Source organism: Meles meles, chromosome 4 (genome assembly GCF_922984935.1).
Source record: "Meles meles chromosome 4, mMelMel3.1 paternal haplotype, whole genome shotgun sequence".
NCBI classification, from domain to species: Eukaryota; Metazoa; Chordata; class Mammalia; order Carnivora; family Mustelidae; genus Meles; species Meles meles.
The window spans coordinates 87,625,905-87,641,207 of NC_060069.1; the positions used below are offsets into that span (position 1 = coordinate 87,625,905).

A 15,303-nucleotide genomic window follows, 5' to 3' on the forward strand; every position below is an offset into this window, starting at 1 on the left:
TGTGGGATCTCCCACATGAAAGAAAACACAGATTATTTCTATTTTCAACTTTTGATTAATTTGGATAATGGGCAGGGTAGGAAGGAGCAAGGCATGGGTAACACAAGCCATGGTTAAATGAAGCTAGTCAAAACTTGGTACAAAATTGATTACCCATGAACATTTACTTAGTTTTATCCACATCATCAAAAAGTTAAAAATAAGAAACACCAAACAACACATATATCACTGAATTTAAAATGCTCCAAAAGTTATTACTACTCTTTACTCTTTTTTTTTTTTTTTACTACTCTTTACTCTTAATGTCATCTGTTTCTTAGCAGTATTGTTTTCAGTATTGGAAATGCCCTTTGTTTTTAGTATTGGAAATGACCTTCTTTTCACACCCAACATACACACATTTGTTTCCTTCTGTGATCTAGGTCCCTCATTCTCAGCCAGGTCTGAGGGCTGGAACCCATAGACCCTGTCTTCTCTACCTATACAATCTCAGGAGTGGTGGTTGGCAAGGAAGTGGGGGAGGGGACCGTGACAGTTATGGCAGAAGGCAGGGCATTGACTAGTTACTGTGTCTTTCCAGATAGGAGCTTTTTGACATTAGATGATTTATAGATAGTTTTTTAAGTTTTTCACAAATATACTATTACAGTGATTGAGGATAAGAGACAAACACTCATCAAATCTGTGTGGTGATGGCGGGATGCGGGGCAGAGGGGAAATCACACAGTTTTGGCACTTTCTCCAGGTGATTCTGAACCTCCTATTCCTCTAGGTGAAAACAAATGAGATCTTTTTGTTTCTTGATGGTTCTTTTTTACTTAATGACTAAGACCAATCAACCCACTGATAATCTAGAAAAAGATAAAATTAGGAAAACAATTTTTTAAAGTATAGGTTGACTACATTTCTATCCTTTAACAGCAAAGATTCCCAGAAGAATGTATTCTTTTTAAATACTTTAAAATGAATTTTAAAAGATCACTCAATTACACTTTTTTAAGCAGTGATTATAAATATGCTTTGAAGCTCTAGCTGGTAAGATTTAATAGCACTAGTTACAACTGTGATTTTAAATATGTAATTAATACATATATTCTAGAAGGGCAAGGCCCTGCCTGGCTTATCCAATGCCACAGAACACATTTACAGCACATGCTTGAGGAATAATTGTTTAGTGAATGTATCAGCGGCTAAGTCCTAAGGAGCCTCTGTACTACTGTAAGGGGACTAGCGATAAGAACCAACAAAATTTTCTCTGGCAATTCTTTATGAATGTAAGTAACTCTATCTTTGGATATACAACTCAGACCTGTCTAAAGGCTGAGTCTAAGCAATATGGGTTCTTCAGTTTCCCTCCTGGACCCCAACCTGACATTTTGGTTTCTATAAGCCGTAACCACACTTTTACCAGCTCCCGATATAAATCAAGGGGTTGCAAACTCTAAAGTCTAAAGAGGCCAAAACAGATAATGGAAATGAATGAAGGCAGCTGGATGTAAGGGAAATGGACACCAGGCACCATATCTAGACCAGGAAGACCCAGAGATAAGAACCGTGGCAGACAGGACAACATGAGCACTGACCACGGAGGGGAGCTCTAACTCTCAGGTTGTAGAGGCAGTGAAAGCCCCCCGGGGTTACCAGTTCTGCCTAATCTTTCAAGAAAAAACTTGAAACTCAGAATTCTTTGAAATTTCAATTGTATATGTTGGCACTACATTGGGCAGACCAAACAAAGCACATGTGGGGATATATTCAGTCCTTGGGCCACAGGCCTCCCTGAAATAAAATCATATCCATATCTAGCCTTCCTTGGTCCACCACATCAAAGATGGACTTTATTTCTCATCTGTGGAAAAAACAGTATCACAGTCAGAATTCTCACAGGATGATCTATGTTTTCTGATCACACTTATTATTATTTTTTTAAGTTCTCCTCAGGAGCCAGATAAACAGACTACTTTAACCTACTTTCTATAAGACAGATAGTGGTAAGCTTGGGCTAGAGGTCTAACATGTATGAGTGAACACAAAACAAAAAATAAACTCCATCAATAAAAACCGCTAAACATTTGCCATACTTCCATTTCACAAAGTGTTTCCAAGGACATCCTGAAAATAAGGCAAGACAGTCCCATGACCTGGTGAACTCACTCTTTGGCAGGCAACAAAACCAGACTCTGGGAGCCGCCAGCCTTCCTCTCAACAGTTTCAGGTAGAGGCAGGAATGCCCTCCAGAGCTCCTAAGTATGCCTAACTATGGATTTTCTCCCCACAAAAAAAGTATACACTCTGGATTAACAGGACAACTGAGGTTTCACCAAATTTAAATCTGATACTATACGGTAATATGCATATTCATAAAAAAGAAGCATTCTTATTTACCTGTAATTTTGAAAGGTCTTCTGTATAACTTTTATCCACTAAGGAATCAGATGATATTAAGACATTAACCCAAGGATAAACCAAGCCATAATGACTACAGGCATTAATCTAAAATGTAAAAGAAATTTATCATAAGCAAAATACAACAAAACAAGATTCTCTTCATCTATTCCACCAAGAACAAGCAACTGCTAATCTTCCGCATATCACAGAGTTAGGTATATACTTTCCTGAGAATGGGAAGAAAAGTCTCAGCCTTGCTGATTCTCACTGAATAAAACTGCACCAAAAATGGGGGGGTGGGATGGGGGAAATGCACTAAGTATTTCCTTCTATAATTTTTATTTACTTTTTTAAAGATTTTATTTATTTGAGAGACAGCACAAGCACAAGCAAAGGGGCAGGCAGAGGGAGAGGGACAAGTGGACTCCAGCCTCCCTGCTGAGCACAGAGCCCAACAGGGGCTCCCTCCTAGGACCCGTGGACAAGATTTAAGTTTATTTTTAATTCCTGCTTCTGAGATATCTGGTAATATAAATTAGGTTTGATTCTAAACCATTAAAAATCAAAAGGTACACTACTGTAATGTGTGGTATACAAGTTTAATTTAATATGTTATTCTAGTCTCTCACCAGATCCTCTGATGTTCGCAGTGGTACGGTGTCAGGGGGCTGCCTCTTGGATAATCTCCAGATGTATTGCGATGTGAGCTTGAAAAAGAGTTCCTGGAGAACCACATCTGGGAGACCTGCTAAGAGCTGAGCTTCCCAAAGGTCTACCAAAAGCTGAGGAATGATATCTTCGTCCTTACCACAAAGCACCTTGAAAACAATGAAACAAGCCCGCATAACCCAGATAAATATAGTATCGATCAAGTTATAGCTAGTCTGAGTAGCACTCCAGCACGGGGACCATGCATTTAATAATTTATCATTAGCATTCGTGCTATGGCAAAGTAGATTGAGATGTTTGAACAGAAACCAGATTCCAGGTTGCACGAATGGAATTTCTCTAGATACATCCTTTAAACATGTGCTTTTATAAATTTGTGATGTGTAAGTCTTCTTTTGCAATAAACAAATGAAAACACAGTCTCTTATTCTGCTTCCTGTTCCGCACCAGTTTTATCAGCCTGTCCAGAGCCACTGCATTTTGAAAAGTGACAAACCTTAAAGAAGGAATCTGCTTCTTCAACTCCAATTTTGTTGTTCTTCTGTAAGCCCAGGACTGAAGCCACAAGCAGGCCAGGCTGAGTGTCCTTCAAGTGTGCTGCAAGCTCGGTTGGAACAATCTGTCCCTTTCTCTGTTGAATCAATAGCCGGGGTTCCAGAATGAAGCCACATACCAACTTCATCTTCAGATAAACAAGAAATTTAGGATCAAAATGTATACTGCGTTCATCTTGAAAATACATGCCAGTGCATTCAAGGTTCATGGTTAAGCTATTAATACTTCAATCCCAATTTTTTCTCTAACTACAAAGTTCTCGTTCTAAGAAGGACATCACTGTTGTCTTTGAAGAAGTTATTAATATTTAAGTATTAGGACATCCTATTTTTGTAGAGAGCTTTATATTTAAGTCTACTTGTTTAAAAGTAATATACCTTGAGAATATAAAGAGACTAGACCTTAAGAAAACTCATCTTTCTAAAATTGTACTCTTCAAAGCAGAGGGTACCTCGATGTTGACTCACTCTCTTTATCGTAACGAAACATGTCATTTGTACAATGATAAAGCACTTCTGCTGTCTTGTTTTAGAAACTGAAGTCATACTGTGGGCATCTGACCACAGGCAACAAAATAAGAGTCTAGAACCATAGGATCCAAAGCCATATTGCCTGCTCCAAAACCTGGCTCGAACACTCACAAGCTATGTGGTTTTGGAAGACTCCTTTCTCCCTCTTTGCCCTAGTTCCCTCATCTGTATGATAGGTAAAATAATAGCATCTAACTTAGAGCACTGTTGCAAGAATTAAATAAGATAGCATACACAAGGGGCTTAGAATGGACTGGGGCATAAGTGCTCATTTAACATCACCTTTTCATTTCCTCCTCTACTGGATTAACATCTGCGGCTCATGAACCTAAATGGGCTCTCTTCAAAGGAAAAGCTTCTTTTCTTCAATAATGTCATTCAGTATCAATCTTCCTTAATGTCATTTGTGATTTTCTCAAGTGCAGGCCATTTCCTCCACTACTAGACTCCTAGGGCTCATGGTTAACATCCCGCTTGCTGTACTTGAACACAAAGCACTCTGTTCTGTTTCAGTGGACATACCATATCTCTCAAGCTAGATCAGACTGTCAGCTCAGGGCAGATGCTGTATATTCTTTAGAACCAAGTACTGTGCTCTGAAAGCACCTGATGCAAAGTTGAGAGGTCTTTGGATACCCATTGCTACCACTGATCACTCTTACTTCTTTTTCATTCACCAGATCCCACGTACTCCCACTTTGGGTCACTTATTTTCTAGCATGAGGTCTATTCTCCTTTATGACTAAGAAGAAATGAACTAGACAGAAGCCAGAAGAAAACTAAACACCTTAGGGCTAGCAGGTCCTGTTTCAGCCTGCTATTAATACCAAGCAGGGCACTGTACCTCTGGATGGCTTTTCATTTCATTTCTGTGCATGTCAAGATCTCCCATTTTCAGAGCCATTGCTGCTTTGGTCAATGTCACTAAGATCGATGAAAACCCGGAAGTATCCAGCTTGCTTAGATAGCTTATGGCAGTTGAAGGGTTAATATTCTTCATAGACGGACTACAGAGAATATGGGGCAGTTGCTTTGGCTCAGCTACGTGGAACATCTGGACCACTTTCGCTGCTAATTCCTTTAGTGAACATGAATAAGAAATAAAAGGTCAGTTAACCAACATAGAGCTACAAAATCAGCAAAAAGGAAAAAAAAAATAGATACAAAACCAAGATGTAAACTTCCAAATGAGACACAATTGTAAGTATTCTGTTTAGATTTAAAAAGACAGAGTTCATGGTGATAATGTAGGAGACCTGAGATGACCTGAAGTGATCTCTTTGCTGAGGTATAATGCAGAAAAAGTGGTAAAAATATGTATAGAGTTGTGGCTGGCATTTCTAATTTTAATAAGAGTTCAAAAGAAGAAAATAAATATTTGATTAAATTACACTTAAAAGACATTTAAAAATTCCAGCTTAGTACAAAATATACTTAATGAGGTAATTTATTAAAAAAAATTCATTTCTCTCCAAACCTTAAAGTATTTGGTCTTATAATGTTCAGCTTTGGATATTTGACTCAATTCTTTTTAAAAATACAAGAAGGGCTAAAAACAAGCCTTAACAATGTCTTAAGGTCACTGGGCCAGGATTTCCTAAGTGAAGCTTTGGACACTTGGAGTTTGGGAGAACTAGGGTTGTCTTGTGCAAAGGAGTGCAGATGAGAAGAAGGAGGGCAAGGCCCAGGGTGTGTGTCGTTCTTCTAAAGATGCGCGCCTGTCACACTGGGCAGGTCGCTCTGCCACAATGAACCACATTCCTTCATCTATACAATGAGAAAGTAGGAGAAGGTAATTATAAATTCTTTTCCAAGCTATAATTCTAGGATTATTAATGAAGAAAAGGACATTTTTATAACCTTTTTAGGAAAAGAAGAAAATAATCCCAAAGAAAAACATTTGAAATCTGACTTCTAAATAGTATCACATAAGATAAATGGCTAAAATGAAAAGTTAGGAAGGTTAGATATAAGTAAATAGAAAACCATATTCACTTCACTTAATTCTTCATCCAGGTTTTCATAAAGTGAATGATTAATGTAAAAGATTAGTCCCCTCTCGTATTTCTGTGATCCATCCTCTAGTAGCCAGTCTGCTCGGGCTAACACGTCAGCCATAGACAAACCAGACATCTTATAATATGGTAAGGCGAGGTGGGAATACTGGGTGTCAAGCCTAAAGGGAAGGAAGTAAAAAAAAAAACCCTCAAATTTGTCATTTTTAAAGCCTGGATGTCTAACACATTTGATAATAAAATAGATAATGTTTCCGGAAGACATAAATCTCAAAATACTCTTCTATTGCCATATGTCGTTGAAACAAGTTCTGCTTTATTCTGTAAAGTCATTCTAATTAATACAGTTTCTTTTTGCCTGCTCACAATAAAAATAGAAAAATAATTCATTCAGTGAATTTAGGATTTATAATGTGGCTCTAAAATAATGGTGTTGATAGGAAAGAAAAGTCTATCTTATTAATTTATAATCATTCCCATGGGTCAAGTAAGCCTTTGAAATAATCATATACAAAAAAAATCTATAAAGTCCATTCTCAAAAATAAAAACCACTATTCATCCCAGTCCTTTTCTGAACTCATTAAAGCACTGACTACAAAGATTAAAATCCCAGACCACCAAAATAGTATCTCTCTTTTAAGGCTAACAGGCAATAAACCAGTAATAATGCCCGTCTCTGAGATTTTCATGGTCATGGGCAGGTCCCGATGACCTGAAAGAAATTTAGTTCCTAAATTAAGCAGAGGGAGACTCATGAACTGGAGAGTCATTGTTCCTCTAATAAATTGTAACTCCTTGAAGGCAGGAAACAGTCATGTTCACCTTTGTGGCTCTAAGCCTAGCACAGTACCTGGCACACAGTACATGCTCAATAAACGTGTATGGAATACATGAAGAAATGAACCACCTCCCCTCAAGGGTCCCCCCATTCATCAGATATCTACCAGAGATGGGAAAGCTGGCACCTACACCCAAAGCTCCAGATGGCTTCTTTAACAAGTTTCCAAGAAGCATCACCAACCTGCTGTAGCAGTCTCCAAGGTGCCCACAGCTTTCTTTAAATGCTTCCAAGAGCTCCACTTTTTCTCCAGGTTCCAAATGATTGGCATCCATCAAGGCAGCCCTCACTAACAAGTGAGCCTCGCTAAGAAGGTGGATACAGCTCTGGGTTTTTGCAGTCTTGTAGGTATTACTGTAGTCTACCTGAAAGAGACAAACAAAAAGGCCAGCCACTAATATTGCTGCAGAAAGACACCCACAAGTTTCCTGGTTCTTAAGAATATCTAGACGGGGCACCTGGGTGGCTCAGTGGGTTAGGCCTCTGCCTTTGGCTCGGGTCATGATCTCAGGATCCTGGGATTGAGCCCTGCATCAGGCTCCCTGCTCAGTGGGGAGCCTGCTTCCACCCTCCCCTGCCCCCGCCTGCCTCTCTGCCTACTTGTGATCTCTCTCTCTGTCAAATAAATAAAATCTTAAAAAAAAAAAAAGAATATCTAGACATTTTGTTGTAAAGTTCATATTTAGACAGATTAAATCATAAAAGACTAAAAAGTGGTTATTTATCATTCGGATAGGCTTAGCTGAGGAGTTCTTTTCCCTCACAATCCATGAGCCAGTTTAATACATACATGATTGTAAACATTCCCTTGTTAAACCATGCTAATCACTAGAGAAGGTACAAATAATGTAATACTAATAATACTGTTAACTTAGCAATATTTGGATCATAGTTCAATAAGGCTAACAAATATGTGAAACAGCTAACTTTTTTAAGTTTTATGATTGAGATCTTTCTTAAATTCAGACTGAGTATGCTTCCTTTATTGTAGTTTCAGTCACTAAACTTAGGCTCTACTTGGTCTATTTCTGTAACCCACCATGGGCTTATTAAAATTATCACTAGTTAATCTGAGTCAATCAGTATTTTCAGATTCCAGCAAACAAATCATCTACATGAAGTTTTAATACTTTCCATTAAGCAAGATTAAAAGGACAGGGCAAAGCTGATATAATTATCAGCATTAAAATGCCAGGGACAAATCAGGCAAAACCTTGACTTGATGATCAAAATTAACATCACCAATAAGGGCACAGGCATCATGTGTCTCCTGGTGTAACACCCTGAGAAAGACACAATGTTACCTGTGCAATGTCTTGGCTGAGAATGAACATACACAACCTGAATCTAAACAAGAAAATATAAATAATAAAAAATTTTAAAAGGTGGAGGGGCAAAATTTTATTTTCAAAAATATCTATGCCATTAACAAAAAGGCTATGAAATTATTCTGGATGAAAGAAGGTCAAGGAGATATGATAATTATATGCACCACCTGATGTTAGACTGGGCCCTGTACTGGACAAGGGAGATGTCAGTGAACTGACAACATTGCAATACGGGTCCCATATTTATTCATTTATTAAGCATTTCATGGTACTTCAGTGATGTAAACAAATACCCGGACTGTAGGAAACATACAACGAAGTATTTAGAGGCATCAGGCTCTGATGAACGCAAATTACCTTCCAATGGATCTCAGTGTGTGGGGGGGGGGGGTGGGGGTGGGTGTACGCATTTAGAAAGCACAAGAGCACAAAAATAAGAGAGAAAGAGAGAAGCAAAAGGGGTAAAATGTTGATTATGGGTGAATCTGTGTGGAGAATATACAGGGTTTTATTTCTACTATTCTTAACCCTGCAACTTTTCTGTAAGTTTGAAATTATTTTAAAAGAAAGAGTTAAAAAAAATACTAGTGATGAGTGGACAGCTGTCGTTTTTAAAAAAGGTAGAACGTACACCCCTCCCCCCAACCCCGGGCCACTACCCACAGGACAATGAGGGAGGTGCGCAGAGCCCTGAGACAATCTGCTAGTATTTCAGAATGAGATGGGGATAAATGATCTAAGATTTCTCACACCTCCATTTCCTGGTTCTCTTTGCTAGGGTTGAAAGTAAAGGTCAAAGGCTATTTATGTTCAGACTGGTTAATCAATCCTCTTTGGAGGGTGGGTATGAGTAAGTCAGTCTTATTTTAGTGAAGGGAATTTCTACTGGCTCCTCAAATGTCAGGAGCTGTGAAAATGATGAAGATGACTGAAGATCCACACTCTGCAGTCAGAGCCTGCAAGCTGGTTGGCTGTGGCATTCTGAATGTGTGATGATTAGAATCAACATCTGGTCATGACTTTGACTCTAAATTTCTACCAGTAAGAACTGAAAGTGTGAAAGGAACACCTGGGTGGCTCAGTCAGTTGACCCAACTGCCTTCGGCTCAGGTCATGATTCCAGGGTCCTGGGATTGTGTCCCATCCGCACTGGGCTCCTTGCTCAGTGGGAAGCCTGCTTCTCTCTCTCTCTGCCTCTGCCTGCTTGTGCTTTCTCTCTCTCTCTCTGACAAATAAATAAATAAATAAAATCTTTAAAAAAAAAAAAAAAAGGATCCAGGATCCAATAGAGTTTTTGGGACACCTGGGTGGCTCAGTGGGTTAAGCATCTGCTTTCAGCCCAGGTCGTGATCCCAGGGTCCTGCTCGGCAGGGCGCCCGCTTCTACCTCTCCCTCTGCCTGCTGCTCTGCCAACTTGTGCTCTCTCTGTGTCAAGTAAATAAAATCATAAAAAAAAAACTGCAAGTGTGAAAGGAGTACCATTTCTTTGTACAGTTGCACTGGTGAGATCGTATCCACAATATACAAATTCCACCCAGCTTCAGCTACAGGAGGTGTTCTAAGCTTACCACTGGTTCCTTTTCTAGAACTGAAAGCAAAACAAAAGATGAGAATTACAAGGTAAGACACAGAATTAATATATGGTAATCTTAAATGGTAAATATTAGATACATAAGAAGAATTATGCAATCATTTTCATTGAGTATTTTCTTCAGTGATTAGCTATACAGTGGATTTTTATACAACATTAGTTCACAATGCTACATAGCCCTACAGCATTTAAAATTCGACAACTCTCATGTACTGATAAACCAATTGCTTCCAATTTACTCCACAAGAATTCTTAAATGGGCAAAATGCTCAAAGAACAGGTGAGACCCCTCAAAAGGAAGAGAGACTTAGCTGTGAGAGTCCCTGTGCCTAGTGTCTGTCTTGCACATGGCCTTCAGGAGTCCCGCTTGCCTTATGCCACCGATCTAAGCAGAAGCTGCAACAGAACACTAGGCCAAACACTCGGGGCTGCTGGGGAAATGCAGAATACATACATAACCATGGTCCACTTCAAGCACTATCTTAGCTCTGGCTTTCACTATGTGATGCATTTTCTTTAGCATACAATCTTTTTAAAATGCAGACCTCTGACCAATGAAACTTTCAAATAGACAAGAAATTTTTTAAAAAATCATTTAAAAATAGAATTTTAAAAAATTGTCCAATGACAAAAAATGTCAATAATTCGCAAGACAGTGAACTGTTCTTCCTCTTGCCAGAAAGCTTTTAGAATCAGTCAGTCTCAGGCCATTCTGTACACGCTCTGAGTGACCGGTTACCTAAATCAACCTCTGATTATTCCTGTTGGTGGGACAAAGCACAGGCAAAAAAAATCTGAAAAAGCAAAAACTCGTGTTAAAAACAAAAACCGATGTTTGACTAGAAATACAACTCTTCCTTGACTTACAACAAGGCTACCTCCCAATAAACCCACAAAAAATTGAAAATACCATAAATCAAATACACCTAACCTCCCAGACATCATAGCTTAGCCTAGCCTACCCTAAACTTGGCTCAGAACACTCACAGAAGCAATCATCTGACACTAAGCCTATTTTATAATAAAGTGTTGAATATGCAATTTACTGAATACTGTACAGAGTGAAAAACAGAACGGTTTTCTGGGTACAGGATGGATGTGAGTGTATTGGTTGTTCACCCTCATGATCACATGGCTGCTGGGAGCTGCCACTGCCACTCTGTAGCATCACCAAATACCATACCACAGGTCGCTAGTCAGGGAAAGAGCCACATTCAAAATCTGAAATACGGTTTCTAGTGAATGGGTATTGCCTTCAACCCCATCGTGAAGCTGAAAACTTGGAAGTCAAAGAATGTAGATGGACAAAGATGTAGAGGACCATCTATACATCACTTGCTTCTCTTCTCCCAGATGGATTTCTTTCCTGATTAAATTATTCATAGGAGAACACACAAATCATCATCCTCATCATCATCATCACCTAATTCCTACCACTAAGTTCACAGAACAGGAAATGTTGGACAGACGCATAATTAGTCTGGAACTAAGCGTTCAATTCCAAACAACGTAAAAGCAGAAAATCTAAGAGTCAACCAGAGATTAGTGTTATCAAATGCAATTTTAAGGTCGATCAGCACATATCTATATATCATGAATGTGCTTTAAGGTAAGAAATGCATTACTAATTTCTTTTGAATTGAAACACCAGAAAATAATACCTGGATAAAAATGTAACTACTGGAAGGTGAAAGAAGAAAAGAAAAAAAGTAGTAAAGAGCCTTTTAGTTTGGATTAGCTTTAGAGGCTCTGTCTTTCCTATTAATTACACTGAAGAGCATGTCCTTTAGCTTATCTCAAATACCACAGATTATTATTGGAACTATTTTATAATTCATTATCTTCTAAAATTCCAAGGTTAATATAAAGGATAGTATGGAGATCACTAGGACCTTCTTTTCCTTCTCTGGAAAAAAAAAACCATAGACAAACCATCTAATCATTCAAAGTTCTGATTTTTAAAAAGATAAACTAGGACATACAAAAAATACACCAGTAACAATTCATTCCAGAAACGTTGGCAGGAATGGGCGGAAGTGTGGGGATGCTTACAGAAGCCTCTTAGATGATTCTCTTCTTTCTGGAACGGCCTCAGGGTCTGCCTTGGTCAAAAGTATGAGGTGGTTTTTAAAGTGACAGATGGCTTTCAAGCCTATGAAAAGCTGTATTCTTAAAGCACAGACATCCATACTGACAGGTGGGCAAGCCTAGTAAAGGAAACATCACAAATTTAACCAAGAAATAAAGGTACAAGAACTTTAACCTTCAAAAGTCAGTCTGTTTATTTGTCCTGCTCCCCCACCCACCCCCCTCCAAAATAAAAAATCTGAATTCCTATTCTTATCAGAGGAGGAGGTTGTCCTATCCAAAGTTATGTAACCAACTACCTATCCATGTGTGCCTGCCGAAGAGCTACTCAGTATTTACTGACTGAGTGAATGCAGGCAGCAGGTGCTCTTGAGCCCCTTGAGGCTGTGGGAACTCCTGTGTGGCTGACAGAGCAGCTCTCAGAGCACAGTTGTGGGCTGATAACCTGCTGGAGAGATCCCCACTTACAGTGGGCTGGTTCAGGGACATGACCCATTGTGTTGCTAGGAAAAATTAGACACTATAAAAGGTCATTCTACTGCACAGAGAGAACATCAATGGTTTCTAAGTGGATGGGTGAATAGAAGAGAAATGCTTGCATGTTCTGATGGCCTCTCACTGCTAGCTCCTTAGGTGGGAACATGGCCCGGAATGGATGACCAGCTGAGTGTGTCAGGTAAATGGGAGGAAATCCTGGACCAGGAGCAGGCTCCTGTCCCTGTAAGGAAGCACTAGTTCAAGTAGAATGGATAAGATAATAGAAGCACTCTTTCTGGGAGCTCACAATATGATGCTACCAGGCCTGTGCCCTCTCGTCCATTAACACTATTTTGGTTCTGAGTCATCTTCATTGTCCTTTTGTATAACTGGGGAAACCCTTCCATCTATTTTTTTTTGTTCCTAAGAATAGATGAGACAGCCTTAGGTAGTGCTGAGGAGTCAGGCTCTCAGAGGAAAGGGAGGAAAAATGTATTCTTTGGGCATCCTGAGGTCATGAAATCTTTCTCAGACACCACGGCCTGCAAAGTCTGAGTTGGCAAGAAGCTACACGTGAGCTGGTTCAGGTGGTATCTAGTATTTCGGAATGGGAGCGTTGCAGGAAAGGGGGAGCCATGAGGTATGATCATCACTGTCCTTCCTTCTGCCACCTTCAAGAGGACAGGCCTTAAGGGCAGCTTCCCCCACCAGCAGGCTGCCCATCTCTCTTCTTCTGGCCCTTCCTCTCTTCCTTGTTCCCTCCCTCTGGTTTTAGGAGACACTGAGAAGACCTACAACATGATTTAATTTCAAATGCAGATTGAACCTACCTCAGTCCACGATGTACCCCTCACTCCAGCATCACCACCTATGTTAAGCCTATGTCTTTCTTAGGTTTGAAAAATAGAAAACAAAAAAGCAAAGCAAGGTGTTGGGAGGAGGGAGGGACAAAGAATATGTTGGCCTTCTATTTTTACTAGGGAAATAACCTTTATTTCTAAAATATACTCTTGAAGCGGCTATGTGTGTATCTTAAACACTTAAACACAGAAAGGCATGGGGAAGCTGTGAGTCGGATTTCTTAAGAGGCTGAAGGTAGACAGTATGCCTGGTCAGCAACAGAAAACTATACAGAGCCCATTGCATGAAAGAGTTACAGAGAACTCAGATCACATGAAATGCTATCACATGTCACAATTTGGGTGACCGTGATAGTGGAAGAGGATCTTGGACATATTAAGCACTGCAAAGCAACCTAACCATCAGTACTGAACACTTACTTTTCCAGGAAAAGGTGTTCCAGGTCCCAGATAGACATTAACTTATAAAATATAGGCCATCATGGGGTTCCTGGGTGGCTCGGTCAGTTAAGTGTCTGCCTTTGGCTCAGGTCATGATCCCAGGGTCCTAGGATTGAGCCCCGTTTCTCCCTCTCTCTCTCTGCCTCTGCCCCTAATCACGTGCTCACTCTCTCACTCACTCTGTCTCTCAAATAAACAAATAAAATCTTTACAAAAAAATATATGCCATCATAATTTGGAAGTTTCCTGCAGCATGTTGCTTTATAACAAATATCCATTCAAGTAGTTTATACCTGAGAAGTTGAATAAATATGATGTACATCACACAAAGGATCAGTATATTTCTGAGAACAGAAATTCAAGGTCAGAAAATAAAGAATTTCATCATAAAACTGCCTATGGTTATTTTGTGGTCAAGAGCTCTTCAGAGAATAAGCATATTAGTTCTCACTCAAAATGAGATTAATAATCTAGCACATCCATTAACTCTCAGTTTAAGACGACAGAAATATATCATAGGCGTATCTGATAACAGTAGAAATCAATTCTTTTCATGCATTTGTGTCCTTGAACACACAGAGTTCTCTAGTGCTTTGTTAATAGCTATATACAAAGGTCATCTGTACTCCCATTAAAAAAGAGTAAAATTGTAGTATACTATAATTGTAAAGTACTCTCTCTGAAATTACCCTACACATATTCTTCACCAAATTTTAAAAACTTTCCCTTCACCTAAATTCTGAGTGAAATGTTTTCAAAGTAATCTTAAAAATTGTCACAAAATGCTTACTATTTTACGTCCAAAAGTTCTGCTTTGATAAACAAGACCTTCAGACCTCTAACGATCACCAGTTTAGACCCAAGAGCAAATCTGTAAGCATTCCCGTACCCCCTTTCAATCGTAAGACTTTACTGTCATCTAAAACCAGTTCTAACCTTCAGGGTGGTATCCACGTATGGGTCCTCCTCACGAGCTGCCGCCGCACTGCACCGCACTGTGAAACACTGTAGGTTGTTGCTAAGGAAGAGGAGAGACACCACTGAGCAGAGCAGACGCCAATAACCAACATGCCCATAGTTGGGAGGACTTCACACAGGCAAACAGAGCAATGGTGGGTAGGGAAGACCCATCAGTATTTGACGATGAGTCTGCTTCTTAACAAAGAGAGCACCTCCGAATCCCCATGGAGTGGTCCCCATAGTCCGCACCTCAGCCCTACTGAACCATGATCTCTAAGAGCTGAAGCTAGACATGTATAATTCTACAAAGCTCCATGTGTGGCTCTGTTTTACATGCCTCGTTAAGAACCATGGATGTAGGTCAATATCTCATTTTACAGACAAAATGATGTCCCAAGGAGCTTCCCTAAGCCCAGGGTACAAAGAGGTGACTATCGAGTCAAGATTAGAACACAAGTTTCCTGACTACTATCTCTATCCCACTCATCTCAGGATGTAATTGAGCCTAGATTAGGCTGGACAACACACTTAGATTATGCAAATACATATCTGATGGTAGAAC

General features: G+C 39.5%; 2 protein-coding genes across 8 annotated transcripts in view; one reads left to right on the forward strand and one right to left on the reverse strand.

The window, feature by feature from the left end:
• LOC123939803 (ceruloplasmin) overlaps nt 1-3,474 on the forward strand; it is a 58,821-nt gene extending 55,347 nt beyond the window's left edge. Inside the window, exon 20 of one of the 2 annotated variants that reach the window (XM_046001709.1) lies at nt 3,010-3,474. The gene's annotated coding sequence lies outside the window, so the exon portion shown is untranslated. The remainder of the gene's footprint in view (nt 1-3,009) is intronic. The other variant, XM_046001710.1, reaches the window with a different exon arrangement.
• The window catches only part of HPS3 (HPS3 biogenesis of lysosomal organelles complex 2 subunit 1), a 39,085-nt gene that overhangs the window by 6,989 nt on the left and 16,793 nt on the right, over nt 1-15,303 (reverse strand). For all 6 annotated transcript variants that reach the window (XR_006817980.1, XR_006817983.1, XR_006817981.1 and 3 more), the window contains exons 6-14: nt 14,718-14,799; nt 11,968-12,122; nt 9,804-9,912; nt 7,180-7,361; nt 6,138-6,318; nt 4,987-5,220; nt 3,554-3,739; nt 3,018-3,206; nt 2,386-2,493 (exon numbers count right to left, since the gene is read on the reverse strand). Coding sequence is in view for 2 of the 6 variants with exons in the window: in XM_046001713.1 (XP_045857669.1) it covers nt 2,386-2,493; nt 3,018-3,206; nt 3,554-3,739; nt 4,987-5,220; nt 6,138-6,318; nt 7,180-7,361; nt 9,804-9,912; nt 11,968-12,122; nt 14,718-14,799 (1,426 nt within the window). In the remaining 4 variants the exon portion in view is untranslated. The remainder of the gene's footprint in view (nt 1-2,385; nt 2,494-3,017; nt 3,207-3,553; nt 3,740-4,986; nt 5,221-6,137; nt 6,319-7,179; nt 7,362-9,803; nt 9,913-11,967; nt 12,123-14,717; nt 14,800-15,303) is intronic.